At 41.7% G+C, this 22,449-nt stretch overlaps 1 protein-coding gene across 7 annotated transcripts in view; it reads left to right on the plus strand.

Moving 5' to 3' along the window:
- Nr1h4 (nuclear receptor subfamily 1 group H member 4) overlaps positions 1-22,449 on the plus strand; it is a 73,127-nt gene that overhangs the window by 8,756 nt on the left and 41,922 nt on the right. For 4 of the 7 annotated variants that reach the window (XM_037196826.1, XM_037196828.1, XM_037196827.1 and 1 more), the window contains exon 1: positions 15,258-15,404. In XM_037196826.1, the coding sequence (XP_037052721.1) occupies positions 15,296-15,404 (109 nt within the window). In that variant the 5' untranslated portion in view covers positions 15,258-15,295. Of the gene's footprint in view, positions 1-6,527; positions 6,670-15,257; positions 15,405-22,449 lie in introns of those variants that run through there. The other 3 variants (XM_037196830.1, XM_037196831.1, XM_028880312.2) reach the window with 1 other exon arrangement.

Genomic DNA, 22,449 nt, shown 5'->3' on the forward strand with positions numbered 1-22,449 from the left:
CACGATGATGCATTAAGCTTTGAAGAGGGAATCCCACAGATGCTTCAAGTAGTCTATGTTCCACAGCAGCTGTATTCACAGGACAGGGTTACCAGTGCCTTTGTGTGTGACTGTACACAGTGAGTCCACACATATGATCACCTTTTACATGCATCTCCCGAGATCTGAAGTTGCTCTCCACCAGCCAGAGCTGTTTAATTGGGACAGCATCTTTTCAAGGTCTCCATTTACAAATGGCATATGCTAAATTGGAGTCTCTGTTTATATCACAAACTTCCTGTGACATGTAGTATCTAAACAAGTGAATTTTGATAACCAGAAAGTGGGGGTCTATGCCATGAGCAACTATGTGTCATATTACAATAAAAACAAACAGCGCATACCACTTTCGAAGTCATTCTGCAGGCCTTAAATTAAATCTTTGATCACAGTGTTGTAGGAATAGACATCAAATATATGTTCTGTTCTGCTTGCACCAAGACCCAAGGCTTACTCTTTGTATTATCAGGCTTCTTCCCCTCCTTCGTCCTCCTTTGACTGTTTTAGGTTCCTGCCTCTCGGTGTCTATAGATGCCACTCTGGCGTGTACACCAACCATCTTAGTTTACCAACAATTTCCTAATTTTTTTCCTCCCTTGTCCACAGCTTTACTTCTGCCTCTAACATTTCCATTAAAGCACTCTTCTTTTTAAAAATATTTACTCATTTTTATTTTATGTATATGAGTGTCTTCCCTATGTGGTGGTTGGAATAAGCAGTGTCTCCCATAATTTCAGGGAGCTGAGCATGTGGTGCTGATGTTTGGGAAGGTTTAGGAGGCGTGGCCTTGCTGGAAGAAGGTTATCACTGGGCGTGGGCTTGAAGATTTCAAAGCCACGTGCCGTTCCTCACTTGTTCTCTCTGCTTTGGTTGAGATACGAGCTCTCAGCTTCCTGTTCCTGTCACTGTGCCGACTGCTTGTTACCATGCCGCTATTCCACCCACCATCATGGCGCCTTTATCTCTCTGGAACCATAAACCCAAACAAACTCTTTCTTCCATAAGCTGCTTTTCGTCGTGGTATTTTCTCACAGCAACAGAAAACTAACCACTATAACCTGTATGGATATGTGTGCACCATGTCCAGGTACCTGTCAGGGGAGGGCTGCTCAGGTTCCCCAGATGTGGGGTTACAGATGGTTGTGAGCCCCCCCATGTGTAGAGGGAACTAATTCAAGTCATCTGCTAGAACAGCAAACACTGAGTCATCTCTAGCCCCTAGAGTACTATTTTTTTAAAGGATGTATTTGTATTGCTTTTATTTGTGTGTATGTGTGTATTTGTGCACCTGAGTTCAAATGCCCACAGGGGCCCTAAGAGGGCGTTGGATCCCATGGAGCTGAACTAATGGGTGGTGATGAGCCACCTGAAGTGGGTACTTACAACTGTACCCAGGTCCTCTGCAGGAGCCAGCAAGTGCTCTTAACCACTGAGCCATCTCTCCAGCCCCTGGAGTATTCTTAAAGCCATATTCCTTGAGTCACTCAAAATATCCAGTATACCCTCACCGATCCCAGTTATGTCTGTCAAAACATTTTTCAGGAAGGCATTACTTTCTCTCAAAGCTTTTAGGAGGGTAAGAGTGACACTCCAATGAGCTTCCATATCTTTACAGTTGAGCAAGCTTTCTATACTGTATCATTAGGATTCAGCCAGTCATTTCATCACATGTATATGTGGATGTATAATTGTGTATAGTGTATATATAAGTTCACTCAATCTTTTCATATGAAATATTTCTAACATGCAAACAGCAGAGTAATATAACTAACTCCCTTGTATTGCTGCCCAGTGTAAGGTCAGCATTGAAGATGTTATAGAAATACTCTATGCACTCAACTCACTCACATGCTGAGTGACAGAGCCCTTGCTTTCATGTACATACATAAACAGAGCGGGGACGGCAAACTTCTTCTGTGAAGGGCAGAGAGCAAGTGAATATTTCAGGCTCTGCAGAGCACGTGGAGTGTTTTGCACCTATTCCACTCTGCCACTGTATTTTTACAGCAGCAGAAGACCAAAGGGTGGAGCAGGCCCCTGGCTCTGACGTCCCAGCTTTCTGAGCTCTGCAGTGGAGTGATAATATGATGTGTTTTGCAAATCTTTAAACATATATAAAGTACATCAGATCATATTTATTGCTCTTCATATAGCTGATTCTTCTGTTCCATATGATGGTTTTCACATATCCATATGAATACATGAAGCCCTGGTTCACTTTGTAATAGTTTTGTTCAGGTTATAGTAATTTAAATTGCCACACAGTGTCTGCATAATGTTTATTTATTGCACCCATTCTCTTGGTGATGGATGATCCTGCTGTTTCTGACTTTGGGAGTATGGTGAACATTTTTTGTTCATGTCACCCTATACACCGGCGTTGAAGTCTAGGGGAGGCTGCCTCTTTAATCTTCGCAGGTTTGAAAAACTTCAGGGTTGAAAACTTCGTGCAGCAGTGGCGTGAGCAGATCAGGGTTGAGTGATCCGTTCCAGGCCACACTTGAAAGAACTCAGAGCAGGCACCGTATCCCTGATCTCCTCATGTTTTGTCCTTTGAGGTTTTCCCACAAGACCACAGCTGTCACTTCTGCATGTGCAAGGGGTGGTTTAAAGGAGAAAGGTCACCCGTGGGTTCATGAATTTGAACACTTTGCCCTCCTTGTGTTGTTTGGGGGAGGGAATGGAACTTTGAGGGGGCACAGGCTTGCTGGAGGCAGTCATCACGGAGTGAGGTTTGAGGGTTTTTATACTTATCACATGTCCTTCCTTCTTGCTCTGTCTGCTTCCTGTGTGTGTGTGGAAATGTAACTGGTGAGTTTCTGTTCCTCCTGTCACTCTATGCTTTCCCTGCCTTTTGGACTCCAAGCCTCTGGAACTGTAAGCCAAATGGACTTTCTTCTTAAGTTGCTTCTGGTTGTGTTATTTTACCACAGCAAAAGAAAAAGTAACTGATACAAATCACACCCTTGCCAGTGCCGAAGGATGCCGAGGCACACAAGCTGATCCCTGTCTTCTAATGGTTTGTCATCTAGCAAAATAGTGAAGATAAAGTCAATGAAGGCAAGTTATTAACGATACACAAGAAAAAGGGAGAAGACTGACATGGGAAGCATCCGTTGGCAAGCTGGGAGGTAGACAAAAAAATCTGCAAAACTGAACTGTAAGAAGACATTTGAGTAAATGAAGACGTTCCAACGCCCTACAAAAGTACAACCAAAATATCACAAAACCCGTAAATAATCTCCTCTAAATAAATTTGGTACCATCTCAAATGCCCAGAGAAACCTTTTTAAAAGGTAATATGTCATATAAGTCACACTCACTAGACAGATGAGCCACGTGTTCAGCTGTAGATGCGTCTGTATCAACCTTCTCAGCCCCAGAAAACACTAGAAGGGTGGGCAGAAAGAATGTAAAAGTCAGGAGAGGCAGGGAGAGCTGTGAAATGCCATCTTCTGGACACGACGTAGCTGATGCATGCGTCACTCACAGCCTGTACAATACCTGCACCAGGTAAAGCCCATCAGAAGTCCAGCATGGATTGAGGAGGAGTCCCCGAGGCCTCTCCTCTAGCAGAAGAGCCACTGGAAGTTGATGGCTGCTGAGGGAGGAAGAGTAAGTTCCTCTGGGGATGTGACTGCTGGAGGCCACCCACGACCTATTGGAGAGCCCCACATCCATTTGCACATGTTCAGCACAAACTGGACTCATGGGCTGTCAATAATAACAATAACAAGGAGACTTGAAGTTGAGAGGAAGATAGGTTGATGGACCCTGGGGGTGTTGGTGAGAGGAGGTGGAGTCAATAAGATAAAAATGCATTGTTTATATGTACAGGGTTTTCAAAAATAATATATATATATATATATAATTTAAAAGGTACTATGATCTAATTTATGATAGGGAACAATTTGATGGAATATCTTAGGAAATTTTTGGAAAGAATGATATTGGTTAAGAAATGTAACCAAGCAATCAACAGAGAACCACAGTCAGGGTCAAAAGGACACATTATAAGGCAGCAATGAAGGCAAGATGTTCTTTCTCAACAAGCAATTCAGAGAAAGTCTATCCTGTAACATAAACTAAACATTATGAGCAGCAAAAATCAGCTTTAAAATTAATATGCTTAACCACACTGAATAGAAAACTTTTGGGGTAAAGATAATTTAAAAGCCATATATTAAATATTACCAAAATGTGAATATAGTCAACAACAACAACAAAATCTCTTCTAAGTCAACAGAAAGATGAACCACTCAGCAGAAAACTGGCAAAGACAAATGGAAACTGGAAACCATCACATATTGCCAATGAAGGCATTAAAAAAAAACTGTAAGAAACCTTATTACCAACCAGAGAGATGTATTTTAATTAAACAAGAAAAGGTTTGTCGCCTAGAGAATCATGAAGTATTGCTTGTTAAGAGTGGGTGATGGTACTGAAATTGTGAGGGGAAAGGATGCTGATGGCTGATCCCTATCGTCAACCAAGAGCAGGTACAATCACCATGGAAACAGACTCAGAGTGTGTCGAGGAGGGCATTTACAGAAAGGGTTCCAGGAAAAACAGTTTGTGTATTAAGTAAGCTAAATGAGTTCATTGAGAATGACTACATTAACACAGCGGGGGTGCTGATCCATCCATTCTGCACTCAGCCCATCCCGGGGCAAGGGTGGGGAGTGGGGAACTGAGGAAGGAGGTTGTGAGTGGGTGTGCAGAAATGGAGGTGGTCTTCCCTGTCTGTGCTAATTCGTTTCTGTGTAAAGAAACATGTGCGGCGGGAGTGGTGGCTTCCTGCTGTCTGGGCTTTTAATACTGACTTCAGAACCTTCGCGGGCTCTCAGTCTGTAGTTGCTTAATTTATTATTTGGGTAAAACCGTTAGCTCTGTTTCTTGGGGCTGTGCCATGTCACCTGCCTGTGGCTGAGGCCTGGTGTGTCTGCATTCACTCTTGTATGACAGACGGCTTTCTCTGCTTGTGCCCTTTGACACCGAGAAGGAGCCTCCTATTTGTAGAAATAGACTACAAGGCAGGGCATGGTGTTGGCCCGGTGAACACTAGCAACAACTAACATTAAACTCAACACAGAACAATTTTAAGTGTTTAAAATCTTAAAGTCTCTAGAAATTAAAATCAATTCATATATATATGTACATATGCAGAAAATCATATTTTAGTGGCTCCTTCTACATAAGGCAGTTTATTTTTCCATCCCTCAGCTACGTTGTGATGCAGCAGGATACCCTTGCTAGGCTATTAGCCCTAGTCTCTAGCCACCACTGGCATGAGCCAAATAAATCATTTTTTATATTGTAAGTTATTCAGACACAGGCATTTTGCTATAGCTACCCCAAAAAAACTATAAACAACATTTCCAAAATTAAAGAGTTCCCGTTCTAAAAGCCCCTTTTGGGGGTCAGTTGAGCCCAGGGAAATTGGTTTGAGTGGACCCTGCTAACAATTTGGGGCTAGGCGACTCTCTCGCTAGCTGGTCAGGGATGCCAACACTGTGGCTTCCCAGTGAGCAATAATCAACCAAGGGATGCAGACTTGGAGGAACTGAGCTTTTGCTTGGATGACCCAATGACAAATTGTATCCCGATAACAGGAGAATGTAATCTCTGTGCCAATTTCCAAGGGAACACACCAGATACAACAGAACTTGGCAAAACTATGCAAGAAAAAATAATAAACACAAATAGTTGAAGTGAGCCAACATTTCTTTGGCCTATTATGTGCCTGCCACTTGAATTTAAGAGGTAGGCATTAGAGTGAAAAATGCAAGTCTCTAAACATTCCCTAGCAGAAAGAAATCAAGTCTCTCCTAGTGGAACAATCTATAAATTTTGACCTATTGATATAATGCATAAATAGCCAAGGAAATTACAATAGGGAGTGCCATGAAGCTACTACTGTGTGCTTACCCATCCCCATTCAACTTTTAAATAAAGTTAAGAAAATAAATCAAAGATGATCCCTTTCTTAATTAAAGTCATTATATTTTTTCTGTTTTTCTTTCTATATATAAAAGAAATAGCCAAGAGGTGGTGGCGCATGCCTTTAATCACAGCATTTGGAAGGCAGAGGTAGGCACACCTCTGAGTTCCAGGCCAGCCTGGACTACAGAGCGAGATCCAGGATAGGCAGGGCTATACAGAGAAACCCTGTCTCGAAAAACCAAATAAATAAAGACATAACCTAAATGTTATCATGTCCTGTCTAAATCTCCCAACTCCTGAAATTTAAATGAAAAAACATGTGACATTTAAAATTAGAAAACAGCTCTTCTGAAAGCATATAACTTAAACATTTTAAGTGAGGTATAACCATAGTATTGAGACAAATGCATAAGAAGGCTATAGAGAAATCGCTACAGAGGAATCACTTGGACATCTAAAGGTCTGCTTACTTTCTACCTGTTTCTCTGGAGCAACTCCTGACCCCATATTGCAACCGTGAACTTCTCTATGTATCTGCCTTTCAGGGTTCTGATTTGAAGGCCCTGAAAATCCATCACAGAAGTACATTCTCAGACTGAAAACTTTGAGTGGTGTCCAAGATGAATCTGATTGAGCACTCCCATTTACAAGCCATGGATGAATTTTCTCTTTCTGAAAATGTGTTTGGTAAGTTGTCAAACTCATTTAAACAGGAGTCAAAACTATTTCAGAAGAAAGCCTCTGTAGTGAGTTCAAGAAAATGGTCTTGCTTCTTTTGAGTACTCAATAAGCATGAACTCTCCCGCCAGGTTGGACTTTGGCTTCATTGAACTCAATGGTCGCTTTTGTTTATAGATGAGGAATGTCAGTTTCCAGGGCTTTGCCAAGGCCATGCAACTAGATAATTAACTTATTGCAGAGTAGAAGCTACTTCCTGATCTAGAGCGAATTCTAGTGTTATTATAGCAGGCATTAAAGAATGAAATCATAGTGCTTATGGCTTAATATGATACCTATTAAAGGCTGAAGTTACCTGGTGCTCTGGACTGGGGGATCTATGGCACAGTGTCATGATTAGTCATTTAAACTAGGTTGAGGACAAATTGTACTAAGTGGTTTTAAGTAGATCTGTAACTAGATGACACCATAAAATAATATATTGCTCCACTTTATGCATTTATGAAAAACATCTAAGTATAAAGAGTTCAGTTAAGAACATCAGTGAAGAGTCAAGTGAGGACATGTTTTGGGTGGGGTGGGGAGCTTTTCCTTTCACTTTTTTAATGAATTATTTCTGTATACTAACCTTGCCCAATGGCTAGATTGCTCCCAGTTCCCATCCAACGTTATGTAGACCTTGGTAGAGTATGATAATTAAAAAGGGAAACACTTGCTCTCCCACCAAGTTCGACATGTCAAGTCATGATCCCTTATTTGGAGTCAGATATCCCTAGGAGATCCTAGCTATTGTTGCTCTATTCCCTACTGGCCACTATCTTTTTCTGTGTGGTGGTGACAATTCGTGCATTTCCAACCAGGGCGTCAGTATTTGCATTACCTACTTTGATATCTGCTTATCCATATACAGTGTAAGAACATTTAATGGTATCAGTTATGCTTCATCAAGCCTTGAATACTGGATTGATAGCAATCTAGGAATAAATAATAGAAAGGAAGCGTGAAAGAGGCAGAAGAGGGGAAAAGAGATGTTGATCTCAGAGAGAGCATATGCAGCAGTAATTTTTTGTTTAATGCCGGTTTTCACACATTGTCACGATGTTGTATTTCTCCCAAACGGCCACCATCCTGTGGGTCAGTGTGAGCAATGAAAGGCCGGGCCTCCATTTCTGATGACTTGGTCACTTGTTCTAGCCCACTCTTCTACATTTCCTTAGAAAAATCGACACATGGATATCTGGATAATTTTTGCTTCACCAATCAGAACTCACAGAATAATTAGGATTTTTACTCTTTATCATAGATGAGGGAAAATTCCATTTACGATTATTGTTTTCAAAAAATAAAACAAAACAAAACCCTACCATTTCCAATTCTAAAGTTTTACAGTGGTCCATTGAAATTTCCCAGTCTTAACATGATTAAAACAAATCATGTTGAGTTCAAGTTTGCACATGGGGAGGACAATGGGGAAAATGTAGATTTTTTGCTTACATGCTAGTCCCGCCTTATACCCCAGGTTGACCTTAAAGAGGAAAGGCTAGACGGTCCTGTCAGACTAGCTACACCAGCAAATGATAACGACGCATGTGCTGTTACCCCTGCTTTTCGTGCTGTGGCTCCCTTAGCTCTCATCATAAGATTGTATTCTTACTGGGCAGCGGTGCACACTTTTAGTTCCCAGCACTCAGGAGGCAGAGGCAAGCAGATCTCTGTGAGTTCGAGGTCAGCCTGGTCTACAGAGAGCTAGTTCCAGGACAGCCAAGGCTACACAAAGAAACCCTGCCTTGAAAATAAAAACAAAAATGAAAGAAGATTCTATTCTCATTTCCTGGTTTCTGTGCATGAGCTGCAATGTACAGCTGCTGTTTTTGGCTGGAATCAGATCTCTAGCCGGCCCCGCTGCTGGTAAAGCTACCTGGAACAATGCAAGACTCCTCTTATTTTTCCTCCTTAAGTTCTAGAGCAAGGCCTAAGCATTCCTTCCAAATCTGTTTCTTCTGGGGCCCAGTCACACCCTAATCTACATACTTGGGCTAGAGGTGAGAATGGAGTCCTTCATTCTGCTTCTCAGTTTTCTTGTTCAGCCAAGTTTGGGCTGCGGCATGTCAGCGCGAAGACTGTGAGCCATGGATGAGTAGCCCCCGGACCCTAATGCTTTACACTGTCATCTTCAGCTGTCACAGAGACCCAGAAATCTATAGCTTCAACTGAGCGGGGAGGCAAACTCTTTCCAGTGGTCTGTGTACTTAAAACCCAGCAGCTGTATCGTTATAAGAGCAAGCGAATTGCATGACAAGCATATGGGATCACTATCATTTTTGAACACTGATAATGACTGGGACATTGAAATAAAGCAATCAAACAGGGAAGATCTTAGTGGAGAATGGACTCACATAAGTATGCCCATAAGTAAATTAAAAAAATAAAACCACATAAGTATTAGGAAATAATACGGTAACTATTCGGAAAATAGGGTGATGTCACAGGGACTGAAAGGATGGACTGCCTTAATGGTAAGGCCAGTGAAGGCTTCTGCAGAATTGACAATTGACTCAATACTGGAAGCCAAGAATCAAAAACATTCTAGAAGGAAGGAATAGCAAAGATTTGAAGTCTGGAATGGACTTAAAAAGGTGTTGCAACTCTGGAGAAGTGGCTAGTTATTTTATATTTAAGTTATTGTAGAGGGCACTAATGACCTTCCTAAAGGTAGCTTCCAGGTTCTTCCACTCTCCAAAGACTACTTAAGATGAAGGGGGAATTCCAATACCTTGCAAATAGTCACTTCAAAAGCTAGTGTCTGAAAGAGGGACTGTGCAGGCACCTTAGGAGTAAGGGGAGAGGACAATGGGGGGCGGAGAGGAGAGAACACAGTGTGAGGTAAACCGTGAACAGGATAAGCTGAGACCATTGAGGGATTTCAAAGTGGGGATCAAGGACAGGGGCATTTAACAGCTGGTGTCTTTAGCTGAAGGTTCTGAGGCACCAACTCCCTTACCCTTCCAGACTATTCCTAGACTCAAACCAAAATGCTCTCTGTGGTATTAGAAAACACAGTGCAGAGTTGAGGTGGGCCAAAGAGCTGTGGTACTAGCATCAGTGGAGAAGAAAAAGCTGGGGCAAACGTGATATAGAATTTCGAGAACCACCTCTGCAGGGTCCTTTAACTCATTCCGGCACCCTATCAGACCCACATGGAAATCTAGCCCATCAGTAAACAGATCCCCAGGGATGGAAAGACAGGGAAACCTCATCCAGATAACTCTCCTTTCTCCTGGGATAGTCTACAAGCCGGAAACTTGGTCAAAGATTAATTTGATGGCTTAAAATGGGCATCTCTGATGAAAGAAGGCAAAGTTTTATGTAATTAGTGCACAATAAAAAGCAATAATGGCAAAGTCCAGGGCTTTCTGCAGCTCAGCACGGTGAACAGGGTAGGAGGTAGCATATTAATTGAAATCTGTGTTTTGTTTTAGTAAATTTTAGAAACTATGACCCCCCACCCCCGAACTCGAAAAACCAAATAAACAGACAAAGAGCTCTAATAACAGGGCTGTATAAGCAAAGGCAAGAACAGCTTGGTTCCTGGTTCATAGAGCAGCATGGCCCGAACCACTTAGCTCTGTGATGTTGGGCAAGGTACGCTGAATGGAAGTGGGGAAGGGGCAGTACAATTCAGAAAATCCAAGCCAGAGGCCCGTGGTGCTCTCCAGACTTCAGTTTCCTCCGGTGTGAACCGGTGAGAAGAAACCGCCTGGCTCACTGCGAGGACCGAATGGGCTGTGTGTGAGAGTGCTTCTTAATCCCGAAGGCATCACGAAACATTAGGGTTAATCTGGAGCTTGACTGCCATGCACCACATTTAAAATGGCTCAAATACTGAACACTACGCCCCTCATTCAAGGAAGGAAGTACTATTTATCTCAGCGTCGTTAATGATGAAGAATTTTCAAGGAGCCAAAGGGAATCTACGATATGTAAACAAATTTTGGGGTGTCTTAAGGAAGGAGAGACATGTACTGCCTCACCTTAGCATTACAGCGTTGCAATAGTAATAGTTTTGAAATCCCATGTTTTACATATTCTCTTTTATTATTTTACCTAACAGTTTCCCCAATCTCCACCCCACAGAGCAGCCCAGTGAGGAGCAGGAGGGAGACCCCACACAGTCCTGTTCCCATATTCCACAGCCTTTGCTTATTCCTCTTGATTTATATGCCACTAAACTATTTATGTCCATCTTCTCTGGGTATGATTTATGTTTAATTAGCGGACACTCACTTTGGAATCTGGTTCTTGCCGAAGTTGTGTACCTCAATTAAAAAGACTCTCCCAGATGTTGCAGGCCCACCCAGATGTTCCAAAATATAATTAAAAGTCTTGAGATGAGGATTTGCAGAGTATTTCTGACATTTGATTTCAAGTGTTTTTCCATCTCACTGAGCTCAGCTCAAGCGAATGCAGTTCCAACTTGTTGGGTGACCTAAACCCAAAAGTCTACAGAAGATGGAAAATTGTGCCAGGCTCAGACAGAATAAGCCTTATTTAGCATAATTGGGGCTTTTGTTCTTCTCTCTTTCTGTCCCTGCCCCCCAATGCTATGGATCTAAGCCAGGGCCTTACACACACTGTAGAAAAGCTCTCACCACTGAGCTATCCCTAGCGGCGGTAACTCCCTCATCCTTAAATCTTCCACAGCTCTAAACGGTCTCTGAAGTTTTCGATAATTCACTGTGGCTTTAATTTTTCCTGTCTCGGGAAATCTCATAGCCTGTGTTCTCTTTGTGGGGTATAGAAATGGAGCAAGGGAAGGTACCGAATGAGCCTTACCCTCTTACAACACCGATTGCTGCTGCTTTCAGCTAGGGCGTGCATAGCTGGGTAAAGGCACGGAGCGGGATGGAGAGTTACAGATAAGTGGGCCAGCTGCTCCGTGACTCTTCTAAATTCTAGAGTTTAGCCCTCAACCCTGTAGGACAAGGAGCAGATCCTTAGGGGTGCCAAGCTGAGAAAGAGTAATGATAAAATCAGACTACAAACCATCTCCCCAATACTTTCCGTATGTCAGACACCGTATTGACTAAGTACATTTTAGGTTTAAATCTTTTTTTTTTGTTGTTGTTCAAGACATGGTCTCAGATAGCTCAGGCTGGCCTATGTAGCGAAGGATGGCCTTGAATTCCAAATCCTTATCTCTCCATTTCCCAAACACTGAGATTTTTATATTCAGCTATTTTATGTATTTTTAAAGCAGACTCCCTGGTTCACTTCCATCTCTGCCCTCTACTGGCCTCTGGTTGAGACACATTCCTTCATTCTGTGCAAATTACTGGCCTCATTAAGTCCTCCTCCCAAAGCCAGAAGTGTCTAAGTGCCTGTACTCTATTTGCTTCTAACATTAGAGTTACAGCAATCCTCACAGCCCCCCTCTAGGGCACCTGCCGTTCCTATTACCCTTTTATGGAGAGAAAGCAGGCATTTAAAGATGTCAAACAATCTGCTTCGCATTCCTTCAAATAGCTCGTAGACCACCAAACTATAATTAGGACGAGGAACCGCACCTGGATGCTTAAGGCCCCCGGCTAAGAGAACACTTATATTTCCCTTCCTTAAAGAAGAAAGTCTTTTCCATAAGGCTGTATCACAGTACGCTGCCTCAGCTCCTCAGCAGGAGAGTGCTTAGACAGGCGTTGCCAGGATTTGCTCCAGGATGTCCCGTTTCTACATCATCACACCAGGTGCCCGGTGTGCCTTGGCTGGCCCACCATTCACACGGATCTATACACTCTAGCTGTGCTGTTCTCCAGAACATCGACATGTCCTGAGTCCACTTTACCCAGTGTAGCACGCACTGTCCACACTCGGAACACTGAAGTGTGAGGAGTGAGACTCAAGAGCTGGCTCACCTTTACTTAAGCCCAGGTGGGCACGGGCAGCCCGTGGCTAATGTCCCGGATGGCACACCTTTGCAGGAAAGAGAAAAATGGGTAACAGGAGGCAGTTTGTCTTCGTAGGGAGAATGGAGGGACCCAATCCATCTTTTGTTAAGAGCATCATTCTGTGTGAGGCTTACTGGGGACAAGAGGATTTCCTGGAGTCACTAATTGCTCATTTCTATTTTTCTTAACATTTGTATTAGCATATGTTGATTATAAGTAATCACGGGTTGCATTGCAGAATCTTCATGTATATCTGTATATAAAATGAATTTTTATCATTTGCATGACCCGTCATTGTCTCCATCCCCTCCCCAAACATTCCCGAGGATACCCCAGTCAGGTCTCTCTTTTACTCTCTTGTCTTTATTTATTGAGTCGTTTACAGAGTCCTGGGTAAAGGCTTATTTCTAGGAGTGTGACTCCTGAAGAAAATCTCCCAGCAATCACTGAGGTGCCTAGAAAGATTCAGGGAGGTATATATTCTTGAGAGCATCCTCTGCTCGGCTACCATTATCTGCCTGTAGGTCCTGGGTGGGCACAAGGGCCCTCCTCACCCATTATCGATGAGGCTGATCCAGTCTCGGGCAGGTCTTGTGCTGGAGATCTCAGCTGCTGTGAGATCAAGAGTCTAACGGTGGGTCGTGTTCCCGTGATAGTGTGCTACCACGATCAGCTCCTTACTCCTGCTCTTACGTTCTCCCGAGTCCTACAGGGCGTGATGCAGTTTGCCTTAGGTTTTTAACCATCGGATTCTGATTCAGGAGTCAGGTGTTAGAGTCTCCGCTTCAATTCCCTGTAAACTATACACAAATTATTTAACCTCGCTGAGTTGCTTTTCATCCTCTGTAAGATAAGGTTGGAGACAGCGGGCCTCATAAATAAAGCCCTGCAACATACGGTAGAAGTGAAGACTGGGTGAGAGGATACGTAAATACACTTTGTACACTTGTAAAGACTGTAGGGGAGCAGGCAATTGTGACATGCATTACCTTTGCCTCTTGAATTGGCTTTCATGCTGATTATCTTAAGTTTTCTTCACAGCAGGCCCGCGAAGGAAGTAAGCAGGGATATCATCTATATCTTACCGTCTGTTAATGCAGACAAATGGGGTCTACAGCAGCTCCGAGACTTACTGAGAGTGACTAGCACATCTGGAATCAACCCTGAACCTACTGAGTCCCCTGTTAAAGATTTCTTGCAAACAGAAGCAAAAACAAAAACAAAAAAATAACAAAATGAACAACAAAACCCCCAAACAACAACAACAACAACAACAAAAAAAAAGAGCAAAGTCTTAAGGTTGAGATTCAGAAATTATATGTAGGGTTGTTTTGTTTTTTTAAGGAACTATGTCTATTCAGTAAGAAGCCAAGCTACCAGTCTTAGCAGTAACTATAGTACCAGCGCAAGAACAAAGGCCACCCATATGCTTCTACCATTTCTGGTATCATTTTATTCAAATTGGATCATTTTTTATATTTATTCAAACTGGACATGACTATGAGTTGTGTTATGAACACCCTTCCTTTGAAAATTAGGAAATCAGGGCTGGAAAGATGGCTCAGCATTTAAGAATGCTTGCTGCTCTTGCAGGGGACCCAAGTTTGGTTCCTAGCACCCACAGGACAGAACACAGACAGCCTTCTGTCACTCCAGTTCCAGGGGATGCCATGCAATCTTCTGGCCTCTGCAGGCTCCAGGTACACAGGTGTTACTCATACGTACATGCTGGCAAAATGCCCATATACATAACATAAAAATAAATACAATCCTTTTTTTTTTAAAGGAGGAAATAAAGACAAAAAAATGGCTCAGGAATGTGTTCATGGTCCACAGAGCTGTAAATGTCAAGAAAGACTGTATTTATTTCATGGGGGAGGGGGGTTTACTGTGCCTGAATACCACAAACTGCATGGCCTAAACAATAGAATGTATTAGCTTTGAATTCTGAAGGTCAGAAGTCTAAAATCAGGGTCAGCAGGGCTGACTCCTCCTGAGACTGCCAGGAAGAACCTGTCCTAGGTCTTCTGTTTGGCTTATCAATAGCATCTTTTGTCTTCCCACTTCATTCTCCACATAGGTGTTTGTCTGTGGCCTGGTTTCTCTGTTTCTGTCTTTGTTTCTCTGTCTCTGTTTCTCCCCGCCCCATCTCTCTAATAAGGATATGAGCCATAGTATATTAATCCCCATTTTGATTATCTCTCTCTATAAAGGTAACCCATATGGACCTTATCTCGAAATGAGGTCATACTGTAAGGATTTCAACATATGAATTAGACTGGGACATGTGAGTGGGACATAATTCTCCACAGATTGCCAGATACAAACCCATTTGGCCAGGTAGACTTCTAGGGCTAACTGTGAAGTATTGTTCACTAAGGCTTCTGATGCTACAAATGCATCCTGGGAACAAATGTCAAGATCCATAGTATGGCATTTGACCTCCGGCCAGTATTAGAGGCAGTGAACAGAAATTTACCCTCTAAACGTTCTTAAGCTGGGAAAAGGCTCCCAGAAATGTTTATCTAAGACACCGGTTTCCAGCTTACTAGGCAATTTGGCATTGAGGACTTTTCTCATAAACATTTACAAATATTCTGCTCAGTGATGAAGTTAATCAGTAAACCATACAACCTCTGGCCCCTGTTACTTCTTACCTAGTCTCCTTTCCAGTTGCTGTGACTAGGCTGAGCATGGTGATGCAGTTTCCAGGCTTAGAAAATCCAATTCAGATTAGTCTTCCCCACAGCCACAGGCTGTCAGGATTTCTCCCGGACGTGATGAGCCTGAAACCGGGGAAAGGTAGGATCCTACTCATAACTGTCCTTACTCCAGACTCTCCTAGCGCACTGAGGAAATCTGGGGGTCTTCTGTTAGAGGTTAGAGGTCTCCTGTTAGAGGTCTGCCAAAGGGAGCCTCAGACAACCTGGGAAGACTGGGGAGGAGAGGGTGTGGGAGGTTGATTCTTGTAGTTCTAAGCATGTGGGTATCATATTGGGATAGTAGTTCAAACTGGTGCTATCCTTTCTAGTCAGTCAAATGTTAACATTAATGCCAGAGGGACACTTGAAGAAAAAGGGTGCTACTTAATGCTACATTTTTATGATACTGGGCCCCAGTCTCGTTGAATTCTGACACCTGTTCAGTGGCTGGGAACCACCATTAAAAACTAGAGTAGAATAAAGAAAACATCAACGTGCCTACCAAGAAGTAAAGATAAGCTTATTTTGTGGAATTTTGATTCAGTCGCATATGCGTAAGTGTGGGCAAGGGTTGTGATGAAAAAATGCATTGCAGACTGTGGTGTGTGGTAAAAAGCAATAACCAGAAAAGAAGAAATATCAATTTCAGCAACTAGTTTTGGAGCAGATTTCTTCTAGCATTTTCTGGCAAATGAGACAAATGAAAATGAGATTTAGGTTTAAGATATTTATTTTCTCTGAATTAAAACGTGCTTTTTAATGAAAGACAGTATAATATAAATATTACCTTAATATTTTTCTCAAACCATAAACTCACTTTTCAAAACTTCCACCAAAAAATAAATGCTAATCATTTCTACAATGATGCACATACTTCTGGTCATAGACTTGATGGCATCCAATTTTACTTAAGAGTGGTATTTCAGAGTGGCTGACGCTATATGTAGAAATAGAAATTACTTACACAGCTTGGTAAGGAAAATTTCCACCCCTTCTGTTTAACAAACATTTATTTAACATTTCTAATGTGCCAGGTATTGAGTCAGGTGCCAGAAATGATAGAAATGGGAATATAATCTAGTATTTCCCTCAGAGAGCTCCCAGGCCAACCCCAGCAGGAACAAAACAGAATGTACTGAATGTTTGCTTTATGTGGAGAATGCAATTTACATTCCTGGTCTCAGTTCTGCCTTATTGCAGCCTCTGACATAAGAGCACATTGCTCTGGCTTTATGGAGGCAGAAGCAGAAGCTAAAATAACCCCAGTGTCTTCCCCAAGTTCACAGATGGAGCAGTTTGCAGATGGAATGAGTTCAGATCTGCCACCTTATCAAAGAGATCCAAACATCAAAGAGATAGAGTTTCTCACAACACCTCAAGTTTAGCGTGGAAGATAAGGCTGTGAATAAATAGGAATGGCCATGCTTGCTCCTGATAAGTGTTATATTAGAAGTGTGTACAGAGGTTAGGAGACATTAACTATGCCTGGGGAACTGGGCCAGGCCTCACAGAGGAGGTCATCAGCTGACACCACTGGGAGAAATACCTGAATCCCAAGGCCTGGCTCCAGGAAAAGCCGACAACTTCACAAACGAAGCCATGTTATTGGGCCACGGCTTAGGAAATAAGAAACACGTTAAGGCAAGTTTCCACTCCATTCAATGCCACAAATATGCCTTGAACATTTGTTGTGCTTGGGCATCATGTCCAAGGTTAATAAAAAGAACTGGCAAAATGGGATCTTTTGCAGCAGACACTGACACTAACTGAAATCGTGGGAAAGAATCACCATTAACATTGTCTGTTCACAAACTCCCTAAAGATGTACTGCTGAATATGACTAGCCACATTGACTATTTAATTAAAATTTTTTATTACCAAGAATGATTTCAATTTAAAACCCTCTTATTATTACTCACTGCATCTCAGCTGTTTGATAGATATTCTCACATGGTTAACAGCTGTCATGTTGTTAGTACTAATCCCTCCTTTCATCTCAGAAAGTTCCTCTGGAGGAGAGTCTATGGAAAGCCAAGGGCCTCTGTCCAGAAACTGGCTTTCTAGGAGTTCTCAGACTCCCCTGGAGTTTATCCATATGTTCCTATTTAAGAACTAGTTCCTAAACTCTCATGGAGTTTCTTATCCAAAGGATCCAATAGATAGCGTGTAATAGATAGAGTGTGAGGAGTTAGGATCTCATAGTCAATTATATAGTAGACGTTGCTCTGGTCCAACCAATTAAAAAATGTCAGGGTGCTGAATCTTCAATTTCACACCGTCTGTGTATTTACCGCTCTGCTCTGTGGCTGGCCATGCAGCAAACCGTGAAATGTTAGGTGTGGGTATGCTTTGAGAATAGAAGCATTCATTTGTATTATTGTAAACTAGTCTCATACTTGGCCATGTTTTACTCTTTTAGTATCTTGAAAAAGCTTTATACTTGTGTGTATGTGTGCATGAGTGTGTGCTCATGTGCCCAGGTGTGTGGATGAAGGCTCGTGGAGGTCAGGGGTCAACCTCAGGTTAGTCTTTAGATACTGTTTTTTTGTTTTGTTTGGTTGTTCAGGGTTTTCTTGTGACAAGGTCTCTCACCGGCATGGTGCTTGTCAAGTAGGGTGCTCCGGGCACCTTTTTGATTCTGAATCTTCAGCTGGGATTACTCGCAATTCAGAATCAAGAAGATCTGTGGTGCTCACCCGGCTTTTGACGTGGTTCTGAGGAATGTAGATCCTCGAGAGTGTGTGTGGCTGGCATTTGACTGCCCGGATCGTCTCCAACCCCATTTGATGTTTTAATTTCGATGTTGCGGGGATAAATATGATGCTGATACCATTAACTGACCTGAGCTGGGACTCTGTTGTTTCTTGATTATGGGACTATTTGCTTTACTGAAATAATGCTCCGAGACCTTGAGCTGTCATGTGAAGAGCAAAAGTTCACCATTTTCCTGGGATCTCCAGAATCCAGATTCTGTTCATCGGTTCTTTGACCTTGAACTAGTTGCTCAACCTCACTAACCTGTGGTGAAGGGAGGTTGGGCTGAGGGTCAGGGGAGACTTGAGAGAACATGTTAGAAGCCTGAGTCTAGGCAAGAGTGAAACCAGTAACTTTTCAGTTCTTTTTCATGCTATTTATTTCTGAAATTTCAGTCATATTTGGTAAAGAAACGGACTGGGATTTTGCTTACATTTTATCTTTAATAATTTCTTACTTTATTCTTCTATACTGTACTCCTAAGACGAAGTGGCTTTACCCAGATCTGTCTGTCAGAAGCACTGTTGTTTTCTCCCCTAGCTGATACAGACAAGTTGGGCCCGAAAGGAAGGAAACTGATGTTTGCACAGATACTGTATATTGTGTGCTTGCTCAGTCATTTCCTGGGTCAGTGTAGAATGTAGTCTCAATATTTAATATGTGAAGATTCAGCTTTGCCATTGTAGAAAGTTTTGAATTCTAATATTCATAAAGAAGTCTTATGCTTATGAGATTTTAGATAGAAAGGACTAGAGGATGTTACATCCTTTCTTTATAGATGGGCAGAGAGAGGCCCAGGCAGGGTAGTAAGTAATGGTTTGGAGGCACCATTTAATTAAATTCAGAACCATGACTCCTCAGATCTAGCATCTGGGGGGACCACCCACGCAAATTGGTCCTTACGGTGAAATTTGTAGCCAAGTGAAGGTGAGTGTAATGAGCTCTGGAAGAGAATAGCTATGCCGAGAAACGGCCAGGTATAGGGAGCATGTGTGAAAAGTCCTGAGACCGGAAACAGCAAGGTAGCCAAGAAATGGGAAAGCTGGAACACGGAAAAATGGCTGGAAGGGAAAGGATCGTGCACGCGGCGCCTTGCAGACCTGTTTGAATTTTCTGTGCAAGCAGAAGTTGCAAGCTCAGATACAGAGGGCAGAGGAAGAGAAAGTCGTTGCCTCCCACGCTTTTTAAAGTGTCTCCCAGTTAACATCATTCCAGGGAATCCAGGGATTCTGTGCATGGGCTCTGAGGTCAGACTCCAAAGTCTAAACCCCAACTGCTTAAGGGAGGTAGGAGTAAGAAGTAACTCCAGCAAAGGCATTCTGTCCAGAGATGAAAACAACACTGAATCGTTGGAAGTGTGAAGAAGCAGCCCAGGAAACGCCTTTGTACACGAGAGAAATAATGGTACCTCATCCTACTGTTGCAAGGAATAACAGAATTGCAAATGCTTAGTATTAGGAAGAATTCATAAAAATGTCTGCTACTAGTAATAATGACAACAATATCAACCATTTGAGTACTTTGAAAACATTTCAAAGGCAAAGCGCACAGGTCCAGAATCCTCAGTCCAATTCCAAATTCCCAAATCACTTGAAATCATTGTTTTTTGTTTTTGTTTTTGTTTTTGTTTTGTTTTGTTTGTTTGTTTCAAGACAGAGTTTCTCTGTGTAGCTTTGCACCTTTCCTGGAACTCACTCTGTAGCCCAGGCTGGCCTGGAACTCACAGAGATCCTCCTGCCTCTGCCTCCCAAGTGCTGGGATTAAAGGCGTGTACCACCACTGCCTGGAAAATTGTTTTCTTTCTTTGTTTTTTTTTTTTTTAGACCATTGTTTTTTTAAGTTTAATAAGAATTCCTTTTGGTGGCCATTCTGGGGCTAAAGGACTCTGGTCATTCTTTATTCTACTTTGTGACAATGGTCTTAGAATTTCACTGAGGAAATCATTTGCTGTGTTTGCTTTTTACACATCACACCATGAGTTCTACCCAATGTCATGAACACCACTGTATTCTCTTCTGAAGTCTAAAAGAGACGTTTTTCTCTTTCTTTGCAGTTCTGGGGATCAAACCCAGGCCCTTGCCCAATCAAAGGGTCCTAAATTTTATTTATTTGTTTATTCACTTTATTAATTATATACTTGTGCATGCATGTGTGTATGTGTGTATGTATGTGTGTGTGCATGTATGTGGGGGAGTGCACTCACCATGTGAGTAGGTGTAGGAGACTAGAGGTTGATTTCACGTGTCTTCAGATGAAGACAGTCATCTCTCTCTCCACCTTATTTTTTGATTCTCTCATGGAACTGGAGTTGTGCCATTCAGAGAGACTGGCTGCTCCTTGGGCTTCTGGGACCTTCCCTCCCCCTCCTTGGTGCTGGCATTAGGGGTGTAAGTCAGCAGGGCTTGGTAGAGGGTGCTGGGACTCTGTCCTCATGCCTGCACAGCAAACACTTTACCCACTGAGGCCTCTCCCCAAAAAAGTTTTAAATTCTAAGACACATATGATTGTGTTTTCGATGAGGAGCTGCTAATCTGTCTATTTCAGTCAGCTATCAGTGGAACGCTTTATCTAGAAGTTTCCCTCTCCAGCTGGAGGTGTGAATACTGAATATGTATATGTATATGTATATATGTATATATATGTATATATATATATATATATATATATATATATATATATATATTGTATTTGCTTCAAGTCCCACTGCTCAGCAGGAACGGAGCTGGATTTGGGCTCTAGGGCTCCCTGACAGTGCGGGACAGAATCAGATGCACATCCACACTGTCTTGTCTTTTACCTTTTTTTTTTTTTTGCATTTTGCATACTTTAAGCATTTTGTTTTCTAAAGAGCACAGCTTGTATTTCCAACTATAGAAGTATTTTTGAAGCCCGCTAGTTTTTCTTGCCTAGAGGTTTTATATCTAAGCATCTTATTGAATAACAATGCTTTTAGGAAGAATTATTATCGCTATTTTAATGTCATCTCTACATTACATCAGGGCACCTCCTTCATGTCAAGTTTAACAACATGTTAGGTGTGTACTACCTCATTTCACCCTCACAACTAAGTTGCTATTGCGTCATCATTCCCCATTATCTGAAGAGAAAACTGTGGCTGCTAAGAAAATTCCCATCTGCACAGAGATTAAGTAACCGAACATGGATTTGAATCCAGGTAGACTAATGTTGCTGAGTAGTGCATTCTTTTCTTAAAAGCTCCCTTCTATATTATAATAATTAAAATAGCATGCCTATAACAAAAAAAAAACCTCAAACAGTAAAAACATTGTGTGGTTTCTTACCCCAGAAAATAATGTAATATCACCTTTCACACGCACCCCCATGTGGTTTATTAAAGATTATGAAGAAAGTTGCCTCACCTTCAACACACACACACACACACACACACACACACACACACATTACTTTTTATATTTATAAATATACACATTTTCTACAGTTCTCCTTTTGAAAATAATAGCTGCATATAGTAGAAACCCTTCCATATCATCACCATCATCATTATTGTACATTTTAATAATACTTGTGTATAAATACTGCAATTTTCCACCATATCCTACTGAAGTATGTTTCCAACTTCTTACAAGGTGCTGAAAATGAATGTCTTCATTTGCATAAAAATTCTTTTCATGTGGGATTAAATATATCTCTAAGATAAATTTTCCTGGCACTGAAAAAAATTAATGCAAGATATTAGAGTCTTAAATGCTGGAAGATTCTAACAAATTACCCTCTAAAAGTATTTGTTTTCCCAAGACTGTCTGTCATTCAACCTAAAACCTTCATAATTTGAGGATGAAAATGAGTATTTTATAGATTTAATTTGAGTTTACTTGTTATTTATTTTTAAAAGGGAAACATTTTTTTTGTGGATTTATGCAACAGTTTCTCAAAACTATTTATGTCTGACTTCTATCCTTCTCCATACGCTGTGGAATGTTCTCTTATTAGTTTTCAAAAGCTCATTACATATGAGCAACCTGCCATTTGTCTGTCCTCTGGGTGGCACATTTTTCCCTGCGGTTGTCATTAAACATTTTAATCTGTCTCTCTATATAAACACACATAATATATATAAAATATAGTATATTTATGTTAGATATACTTACAGATAAACACCTATTTTAAAAGTGAATTTTGTAGGGCTGGGGAGACTGGTTAAGAGCATTTACTGCCTTCCCAGAGGACATGGGTTCGATTATCAGCACTCACATCAGTGGCACTCACCTGCTTATAACTCCAGCTCCAGGGGATCTGATACCCTCTGCCTTCTAAGGGCACCTCCATGAATGTAGTGCACATAAACTCACCTAGGCACACACATGTACAGTAATAAAAAATAAATAAATAAATAAATAAATAATAAAAAA

The sequence above is a fragment of the Peromyscus leucopus genome, chromosome 18, assembly GCF_004664715.2.
Source record: "Peromyscus leucopus breed LL Stock chromosome 18, UCI_PerLeu_2.1, whole genome shotgun sequence".
In the NCBI taxonomy this organism is placed as follows: domain Eukaryota; kingdom Metazoa; phylum Chordata; class Mammalia; order Rodentia; family Cricetidae; genus Peromyscus; species Peromyscus leucopus.